This window comes from Mauremys reevesii, linkage group 6 (genome assembly GCF_016161935.1).
Source record: "Mauremys reevesii isolate NIE-2019 linkage group 6, ASM1616193v1, whole genome shotgun sequence".
NCBI lineage: Eukaryota > Metazoa > Chordata > Testudines > Geoemydidae > Mauremys > Mauremys reevesii.
In genome coordinates this window covers 107,577,947-107,588,450 of record NC_052628.1, presented here as the reverse complement: position 1 = coordinate 107,588,450, position 10,504 = coordinate 107,577,947, and the positions used below count along the sequence as shown (strand labels likewise).

Sequence of the window (10,504 nt, the reverse complement as noted above, 5' to 3'; positions counted from 1 at the left end):
TCTCCAGTGAGCAATAGTAGTTGAAGACAGAAGAAAACATGAACACTATGGGCTTCATCTTGATCCATTTGCAGTCAATGGCAAAACACTTAGAGTGGGACCTGCAAATGTACTTAGGTGCCTAAATCCCAAACTTAGGCTACTAAGTCTCTGGTTTCTGTGCCTCAGATGCAGTTTTGGCTCCACTACGATCCATGAAATTCCCACCGAGCCCCGTAAGCTCCTAAACGCACTTGGCACCTAAATTTTCAGGGTAAACTTTCCCTGGGCGCCTAAATTTCTGCCTCTTAGCATGCACACTGCTCCCTCCCTCTAGGCATCCAGATGTCTATCTCCTGGCTGGCCATGCACTAGATTGAATCACAAACCAGACAAGTCAGGTGACCTAATACTTATCTCACACGCAGGGCCCAATCTGGTAGGCAGCTTCTGAGCATACCAACAAGACTGGGCCCCAGTCGAAATCCCACCACCACTAGAGAAGCTGTGAAGGTGGTGTCCACCTTATATCTTTAGCCCAAAGGTTAGAGCACTCACCTGGGATGTGGGATTCAATCCCCCCCTCACTGCTCGAGGGGGAGAAGGGAGACCCCTCTTCAAATCCTACCTCTCAGGAAAGTACTTTAACCATTGAGCTATGGATATTCTGAGGTGGGGCACCCTCAATCTCTCATGTTAGAGCTGGTCTTCTGTGGCTAAATCAAGCCATTGGGCTAGAAATAAGACAGTGACTGTGTAGTCCAGTGGTTAGGGCACCCACTTGCAGAGTTAAAAGATGCCAGTCCAGTCCCCCTGCTCCAATCACTCTATTATTTATTCACATGGGAATAGCTTCAACTAGAGAGACTGGGGGAACCCTAGATCAGACTATCCCATAGCTCAGTGGTTAAAGCGCCCATCTTAGAGGTAGACCTCTGTTCAAATCATTTCTTCCCCTCTTGCGGAGGGAGGAGAATATAACCTGGGTCTCCCACATCCCAGGCAAGTTTTTTTTACCCCGGGCTAAAAATTATAAGGTGGACATGTCTCCTCCCTTAGCCCTAGGTGCTTAAACTGCCTGGCTTCAGGTGGCACATTCCTTTTAGTGGCTCACTAAGCAGAGCTAGGTGCCCAGCTCCAAGAGAGGGGCGGGGCTTAGCACACACCCTTCTGGTTAGCATCTTCCATAGACTAGCTTAGGGGGCTCCTCGCTTAGCGTGCTGGCTTTTGTGGGTCACAGTGTTAGATGCCCCCCTTTCTTTTCTCATTGATTGCATGAGGACTCTGGGCATCTGACTCCGCTTTGTAAATGGCAGTGTTGTTCCTGTAATTTTCTAGCTTACAAATTAGGTGCTACGATGCTGAGAGCTGCAACGCCTAAGTGCCTTTGTGAATCCCACCTTGACAAGAGTAAAGAAAGAAGGGTTGGGAAACAGAGAGAAGTGGTCAAAATTAGATGAAAGTTACCAAGTAAACAGATCTATTGTCTTGCCTTTGATAAGGAGCATCTTCTTCCCCCATTTTTCAGCCATCTGTTGATACCAATTGCAGCAATGCACTCATATCAACTAACAACAGATCTAGAGAATACCTGGCCGTAGATTCAAATTCTAGTAACTCTGTAGATTAAATCTACAGAACAATCTCTTTTTTTAAACAAACGTCTATGAACCCTGCAGTGAAAGTGTGTAGTAATAAGATTGTTCTAGTAAATCACCACTCCATTTTTCTAAATAGCAGTTCTTAATTTTATATTTGTATTGTAAAAACAAAACATTAAAACGTGTAGCAAGAGGGCAATTCTCACCTTAGTTATTCTTGTCCTCCTAAGTTCTTTTCTAACTCTCACCTACCCCATCTATGGTGACTTGTAAAGCAGTGGCTCTCAACCTTTCCAGACTACTGTACCCCTTTCAGGAATTGATTTGTCTTGCATACCCCCAAGTTTCACCTCACTTCAAAACTACTTGCCTACAAAAGCAGACACAAAAATACAAAAGTGTGACAGCACACCATTACTGAAAAATTGCTTTCTTCCTCATTTTCACCATATAATTATAAAAAACAACTCAAATATAGTGTACTTACATTTCAGTGTACAGTATAAAGAGCAGTATAAACAAGTCATCTGTATGAAATTTTAGTTTGTACTGACTTCACTGGTGCTTTTTATATAGCCTGCTGTAAAACTAGGCAAATATCAAGATGAGCTGATATACCCCCTGGAAGACCTCTAAGTACTTCCTAGGGTACACATAGCCCTCGTTGAGAATCACTGTTTTAAAGCATTTGCCCTTAAATCATCTCTGTGAGAAAGATAGCAGTTAGAACATTCAAAGATGTGCAACTTTCAAAGAAAATGAAGAGCTTTGGAATAATATTTAACACTTACCATAGCACCTTTCATTGGGAGATCTCAGAGTGCTTAAAAGGGGAAAACACTGATCTCTGTTTTCCAAATGAGGAAACCAAGGCTAATGACCCAGTCCAGCAAAGTTTATATTTAAATTTCAACCAGTGCATAACTCCGTGGCTATTTAGCAATGCACTGATGCTTAACTTTATGAGTATGCTTTAGTTTAATTGAAATCTATGAGACTTAAGCACATGCTTAAGTCATTGGTTAAATCCAGGACAAAAAAGTGAACAAGAGTACATTATAGCTAAATCCTCACTCGGGACTTCAAGAGCAAGTCCATTGTGTGCTATGAAGCAGGGATCTTAGGTTGGCATTTCAGAACTTGTTCTCTCACAGGAATCTCCATCTTGCTTGAGAGGTACCACTGGGATAGATTTAACAAGTGATGATATGTGCTTGGAGTGTAACCTAGTGTGCTGGAGAAAATGAGAGTAAAAACCATAATGCAGTTGAAAGAAACAGCTTCACGAAGGGCCAGAGCTATTCACTCCAACTCTTACAAAGAGGAAGTGCATTAAGATGGCTATAAAAGTACAAATTCTGACAAAGAGCAGGGCTTTTGAAATAAGCCTATAAACTTTAATATTATGGTGCAAATGGTCAGGATCCTTAGTTCGCAAGTATGGCATTTTCTTAATTACGTCTATTGAAATAACAGCAACATAAAAACAATAACCAGTAAGAACAATATCATTTGGCAAGCTGATGGCTTGTCTATATGGTGCAGCAATGCAGACTACAGAGGTGTGATTTCTACAGCACACTAGCACATTACACATTAGCTGGTCTGTGTAGACCCTGCTGGTGCACACTAAAAGTTATCTCGTGTACTTTAATGGAGAGCTGTTTAAAATAGAAAAATGTTGTAAGTACACTATGGAACTCTTCGTGTGCATCAGCAGGGTCTACATGAACCAATTAATGTATCTCACACTGATGTGCTTTAGAAATCACAACCCAGTAGTGTGCATTGCCCCACTGTGTAGACATGCACGGATTTTAGCATTTTGGCCTCAACTGCACATACTTAAATCCATCCCTGCTAAAGCACACGCTTAAATGTCTGAACAGCCATGCTTTCCTGACTTAGGGCCTCAATGAAATCAAATGAAACAGGGACATCTACTGAAATGTCAAAGTAAGTTAATATTGAAAGCTTGCTAATTTCCATTGATGCTAATACCATCAATTATAAGTGATAAAACTGTTGCATACTTTGATAAAATATAACCATTCAGAAGATATAATTTAACAAGCCAGTTCTCCAAATAATTAGTCTTCATAATTGTTTACTCTTTGCTTATGCCTAACCCTGCCCATGTCCTATAAGCACCTAGAAAAATCCCCAATGTTTGATTGAAATAAACTTTAGTTCTACCAGATAAACAGCAAAAAAGACTGACTTCAGTGGCAGCATGATCAGGCCCAAAGTCAACCTTTTGTTATGTTTTCTAGATAGCAAGCAACAAAATCAGCATCAAATACTTTCTCAAAGGCATGTCTCTGTTTTAGTTGCTACATGCAACTAAGAGAACTTCCCTTTCTAGTTCTGCAATCCTAGAGCTCTTATCCTGCGATAACTTTGACTTTAGCCACATACACATTCATGTTGCAGGACTGCTCAAATATGCAAAATTAAGCACGCTTATATGCAAAAATCTGCATTGTGCCTGAGAAGTAATTTAATAAAATGTTTCAAACATTTTGGGGAGACCCAATCCTGGTGGCCTTATACAAAAGAAGAATCCCACTGAAATCAATACGACTTTACATACAAGTAGAGAGAGCAGGTTTTGATTCTGTGTCTACTTGTAACCAGGATCTTTGTAATATACAAACACTTCCTATTATTTAAACAGCATCTCCCCCAAATTCATACTGTAACCAGTAAAGGAAAATTTAAAATACCAGCGTATGTAAGAGAAACACATCTCTCACCTTTGCAGATTTAAAAAAATAATTCTTTATGAACCAAAATGCTAATTTTCTTTTCAAAACATCAAATTGCAATGAACTAGAATAGCCAGAAGATGGTGCTCATTTGCTTTGACTTTGTTCATTGTTTAGCTCCGAGATTCACAACACAAGGTCTACAAAACTCACAATAAAAATAAAGGTATAAAGAAATTGTACTTGCTGTCATCATTTGAGAAGAATTTTATGAATGAAAAAATCCACAATACAAAAAATAAAATAAAATAAATCCAAAATACAACCCAAAGTATGGGTTCTATTAAGTGTAGTTCAAAGGACTGATCTTCAGAAATTCAAATCCCCACGCTGAAGTAGTTTTTACATTTGGACCAACACTATTAAAAATGGATGCCTAAAATCAGGCTCCTACATCCACATTTAGGCCCCGATCCTGCAAAAATTTTCACACATCCTTAACTTTATGGGCCAGATCCTCAGCTGACTTAGCAGAGTTCTATTGACTTCAACTGAGCTATGCTGATTTATCAATTGACAATCAAGCACTATAATCTAAATGGGGCTATTCTCAGTATGCAAAATTAAGTATGTGCATACATTTTTGCAGGATCAGGGCCTTTGACACCTATATGAAGAGCCTGATTTTCAAAAGTACTGAGCACTCAGCAACCCCTGTTTACTTCAGTAAGATCTTTTGAAAATCAGGCTGCTTATTTCAGGATTTATCAACTTAACATTAAGGACTCATTTTTTAAAGTCTTGGTCTTATTTTTGTTTGCATCATTGGCTTTGGAGACTAAATACACAAAGTTGATTAAATATTTTTTAAAAGGGAGAGGAAAGTTATAATGGATGTTCTTTAGAATCTATCTATTTCTGTTCACAAACAAATGTATCCTAGCTATTGTTTCATTTTCAAAACAATTTGAAGACCGTATACAAACAAAATATATGTATAATAAAAAACTCAGTTTTAAAATCAGTGCTAATTTTTAAACCAGCTCTTCACAGCAGATATTCTGGATGGAAAAATACATAATTTAAAGTATTTTCTTTTTTGCTTAAAAATTTTAGTTTTGCAAGCCATTCTACATTAAAATTAAAAAACATTCAAAAGGTGTACAAAGTCTCGTTGTGTTCTTTTAAAAAGGAACTGTTCTGCCACCTCTAATATAATATTCTATGGACTGTGGGATTAAAGCATCCTTTGAGGTTTGACATACTAGTCCAGATGTCATCACAGCTGCATATTTTGGGAGTGCATTGCGAAAGGGAATATGCTAAAGGCACTACTGGTTTTCTTGATTTAGCCTTGAGTAAATTCCACTGCTAGTGACTGACTCTTTACTCGGAAAGTAAGAAGCATCCTTGATCACTCCTGAAAAGGAGTAGTCCATTGCTGGGTGAAAAGACAAAGCTGGAACCAGTCCAGGTGTTAAGTAGGGTGACATAAATCCAGGCAGCCCTCTTCCAGGGGTGGAATAAGCCAGTTTTAGAGGGCTAATCCCCAGTCTAGGGTTTAGGCCATAAAGATTTGTTGCATTTCCAAATGATGTAGAACTAGTTTGAAGAGGGGAGAAAGCTGATGTATTGCCAAATGCTCCAACACCTAATCCTGTGAGGCTAAAATTAGAGGCTCTCTGTAAGGCACTAAGTTCAGACCTAGATGGGTTTGCAAAGTCTTTGACATTTTGTTTATTCTCTTTCCTATTCAAGATCTGTTCTATGGCTTGGACCACATCTCCTTTGCAGAACTGCAGGATACTCTCCAGCTTGCTTCGTTTATGACTAGGAAAGACTTTGGTGAGAATGCCAAGTGGGTCTTTTTGGCTTGAAGCAGCAGCAGGCGGACTGGAACTGGAGGCAGCAAAATCCTTGGACCATTCACTTTCATTTCCTGATTCCATGTCTGAAGAAGAAGGGGATCCTGAACTTTCAACACCTTCCAACTGCTGCTCCAGATTAGGACACTGAACAGTCTCTCCCTTTTCTGAGATTTCCAGGCCAGACGACTTCACTCTATAGCTTCCACTAGCTTCTGCTGACTCAGGCGAAGTTATCAGGGGAGGAGGATGTGATAGGACTACAGGACCTTCCAACACCCTGAAGTACGATTCATACTTCTGCACCTGCTCTTCTGGAAAAAAAAAAAAAAAAAAAGATTAATTTAGTCTAAAACTCCCCCACTAGCCTTCAAAAGCCTTATAAATAGCTACCAAAATTTCCACACAGTACACATTACACTTCCCAAGAAAAGATATAGGGTGAAATCCGAGTCCCATTGAAGTAAACAGTAAAACTGGCAAGGACTCCAACTGAGCCATGATTTTATCCCTTGGTGTTCGAAGCAATGAACAGTGTAATGACGACTGAAATCTGAAAAATGACTAAATAAAAAATTGCACCTTTGTACACAATGGATCCTTGCCCAGATTCTCATTCATTTCAATGGAGCTATGCTGGTATACAATAAGAAAACATCAGACTCCCCCTGTTTATTTAGTTGTATCAGCTCATTTAAGTGATGAAACAGCCATGTTGGCTCTGCAGGGCTAAGAGAACAGGCAGGATTCTCTTCCTCCTTGTTCTTCATCAACAGAATTACTTCCTAATTTCAGACTTTCGTTAGAATGCTCAGTGCCATTTTGTGTGGAAAATTGAGGAAATTCCCTCCAGTTGCTTTTGACTTGGGGGAGACTGAGGAGGGGAAGCGGAAAATCAGCTTACTCCTCCCTCCTTTTTAGTTACTTTTTATGCTCATGAAGAAGAAAAGTTATTCATTTAAAAAAAAAAACCCTGAACAATGGGTGATGCTCACTGAGTAACATTCTTTCATCTAAAGGGAAAGATCCGGATATTATTATTTTTAGCTGAGATACAGACAGAGGAGGCAGCTGAAATTAAAATGAATAATGATGCAAGACTTTCTAGATTGTTCAGCATAGTACTTACATCATGTCAATACTTTTTGGGGAGGCCATAAATAAATATCGGACATGCCTAGAACAAAAATTTAGGCCCCTATCCTTCCATTGCTCCCATGCAGGTAAACATTTGTGCCTGCATAGTCACACTGATTTCACTGGGGCTCTCCATGGGCACAAGGTTCTACCTGTGCACACAAGATACAGAATTAAGGCTTTAATGGTTAATTAGAGGAAAATCCACATAATTTCACTGTAGCATAAATGTGGGGCTTCTGTTTTTGGTCTTTTATTAATTTAAATTTTCCAAGGGTTATTTTTAGCAATTTTTGCACTTTATATAGATATTCAAAAATCAAGGTCCCCCCCGCCCTGGCTCTCTCTTTGTATATACTGTAATGAGTAATCTCTTTGTCATGTTCCTTTAACATCTTACTGTTTCAAACAGCGTGACATTAAAGTGTACTAGGGAACCTCTAGTGTACTACAGCAAGATCTACATGGACCAATTAAGGCTAAACAGGTTAGCACATTTTACAAATCACACCCACTGTAGTCCGCATTACTGTTCTATGTAGACAAGTTGTTAAATACAAGTAACCATTTCCAGTGTTTATTGGATAAAAACTGTTTTATTATCCGTTAAAACCTAAAATCAGAAGCCCCACAAACATGTAAATATTGAAAACTTTCTCATATTTGCACAATTCTCTTAGCAACCACCCCACACAGACTTTCAGTGCTTAAATCCTGCAAAGGCTTATAAGCATATGTAGTCCCATAAGGGCTGATTTTGCACCCACTAAAGTAAACAAGAGTTTTGCCACTGATTTCAGTGATGCTTAAGGCTTTGCAGGATCAGAGACCACTGAATAATCTCCCATACATTCATGATCCTTAACACACTGAAGCACATTTGGAACAGCTATAGTCAAGATTTGTCAAAATATAAAGTACAGCTCAAGTAATGTTAGCATTTCTAGATTTAAGAAGATTCCTTAGGTCATGTTACTTTCTTTGACATATCAAATACCCAAATGTGTATGCGAGTCTTTCAGTTAACTTTGTTGTATATCAAAACTATTGCCAAAAGCAAGGATTAAGGACCTGATGCTGCCACCCTTAGTCTCTATAGTCCAGTGTAGTTTAAATGGACTTCACCCTTAGGTATTGATTTGCAAGATAAATTTTAACAAAAATGCAAGAAAAATCAGCAGGAGTCATAGCTTTTTTTTAAAAAACAAAAACAATCTACTTCTTTGTGGCATCATGATACCAACTTCATAGACACAATACTCCTAAACTTACAAAATGGTTTCTTGCATCTAAAATGTTTTTTTAAACTGATCTCTTATTTTATTTGTAAAAGCTGCATTATGTATATTATACAGATAACATATTGCTTACTATACTTACTATGCAACAGTTGCATATGTACACAGTAGCCTGCATAATAACATAACATTGCACATTTAGCATTTATATATACACATGCAAAAATAAAGACCCTGATCTCGCAAACGCTTAAGCACTTTACTTATTTGAATTATCCCACTGAAGTCAGTGGGACTACTCGTGCTTAAACACAAGCATAAATGTTGACAAAGCTGAGGCCATATATCACTGATATAATCTTAAACTTATCAATACACAGTCTATTACATTAAACATGAAATTTCCTATTTTACTGCATAACATATTGCATTTTGCTATATCGTGTGTGTGCATATGTATATACATACACACACGCCAAAATGCAATATATTACATATAGAATAGATAACAGGAAAGTGCATATTTAATACAAAGTGTGTTTATACGCTGTGCATATCATTCATGCACAATATGCAATACACTGCCTATATGCCCATAAATATGCAATACATATGTACATATACAGTACTGGTACAACATGCAACCTTGGCTAGATTTTTAGAAGAGCTCAGTGCATGAGGCTCTTTTGAAAACCTGGCAGTAAGCGTCGGGCTAGGACCCGCTGGGTGCTGAGCACGGATAAGAAGGTTCTGGTTTGGGAGCCTACAGGGGAGCAGAGCTCTGTTGGGTATCTGGCCCCAGGGTGGCTCCCCGAATCGCCAGGCTGCCTCTCCGGGGCGCACGCAGCTCGCACCGGGGAGGGGAAATCGTGGCCACGCTGAAGCCAGGATCTGCCGCAGAGGGGCCAGGATTCCGGCGCGGCTGCGGGTCCGCTCCCGGCCCCACGCGCTGCGCCGCCCGCCCCGCAGCCTCGCCCACCTCTTCTCCCCGGCTGGAGCTCCGCGCTCGCGGCCCCGCACGCCGGCGCCCGCCCGGCAGCTCCGCGGCCCGTGGCCGCCAGGCTCAGCGCCGCCTCCCGCGGGCGGCGGGCGGGCGCTGCTGGAGGAGGTGCTGGAGCCCCGGGCCTCGCTCTCCTCCTGCGCCTGCTGCCGGCGCAGCGCCACCTGCGCGGCCATGACCCGCTGGCGCTCGGCGATCAGCGCGCACTTGGCGCAGGCACAGTCCCGCCAGCGGCAGAAGCGCTTGTGGCCCTTGAGCGCGGACACCACGCCGTGGTTGCGGCAGCGGGCGCACTTCGGGGTCCGCGGCGAGCAGGCGCCGCGCTCCGGGCAGCAGGGGCTGGAGCCGCCAGTGGCGGCGGCGGCTGCAGCCGCGGCGGCCGCTGCCCGCAAGAAGAGGCTGGGCGGGCGGAGGAAGGCGGGGGGCACGGGCAGCGCCGGAGCTGGGGGCGGAAGGGTGGCCAGCCCCGGGGGCAGCAGCGGGGAGCTGCCCGGCTCCATGGCCGCAGAGAGGAGCCCGGTCACCGCACCGCTCCGCGCGCCCTGGGGGGAGACCCGCCGCCGTCTGCCCCTTCTCCCCTCCTGGTGCGGGGAGTTAAGCGTCTCTCCCGGGGGGAGCGGGGCGCAGCGCCACGCCCCTTGCAAGGGGACAGCCCCCCAGAGAGAGGCGGGCTGGTGGCGCTTGGTCCCCGCCGCACCGCCGCGTGGTGGGAGCCAAGGAGGTTGCTCCACACTGACGCGAGGATGGGACTTATTTGTGAGAGTGTTCAGGTAAATGGGGCGAGAGCTGCATAGATTTCCCCTCCTCCTCCACAGCACTTCCCTGTTCCCTTCCAGCCTGACGCAGGGCTCGGTTCTGCAAACCCCTAGGACCTTACTTAAACCTTGGCAGCATGAAGCCTACAAATATGGGCCCACCACCCATCGGGGGGGGCTGGGAGGGAGACTCAGGTTCAGTTCCACTTCTGCCGGAGGAG

The 10,504-nt window shown here is 42.6% G+C and overlaps 1 protein-coding gene across 1 annotated transcript; it reads right to left on the bottom strand.

Moving 5' to 3' along the window:
* Positions 1 to 4,531: 4,531 nt before the first annotated feature.
* On the bottom strand, positions 4,532 to 10,058 carry DMRTA1 (DMRT like family A1). Its single transcript, XM_039542812.1, has 3 exons — positions 9,383 to 10,058; positions 8,671 to 8,700; positions 4,532 to 6,467 (listed from the first exon to the last, which is right to left on the bottom strand). The coding sequence occupies exons 1-3, from the start codon at positions 10,026 to 10,028 to the stop codon at positions 5,620 to 5,622; spliced, it is 1,524 nt and encodes a 507-aa protein (XP_039398746.1). The 5' UTR covers positions 10,029 to 10,058; the 3' UTR covers positions 4,532 to 5,619.
* Positions 10,059 to 10,504: the final 446 nt, after the last annotated feature.

Bases quoted from the DNA above. Each gene is read 5' to 3' on its own strand.
- DMRTA1 (XM_039542812.1), bottom strand. From the start codon at position 10,028: ATGGAGCCGGGCAGCTCCCCGCTGCTGCCCCCGGGGCTGGCCACCCTT. The intron at 8,701-9,382 runs GTGCGAGCTGCG...GTTATTATGCAG, and splicing joins GCCACGATTTCCCCTCCCCG to GCTACTGTGTACATATGCAA. The intron at 6,468-8,670 runs GTAAGTATAGTA...TTTTTTTTCCAG, and splicing joins ACATATGCAACTGTTGCATA to AAGAGCAGGTGCAGAAGTAT.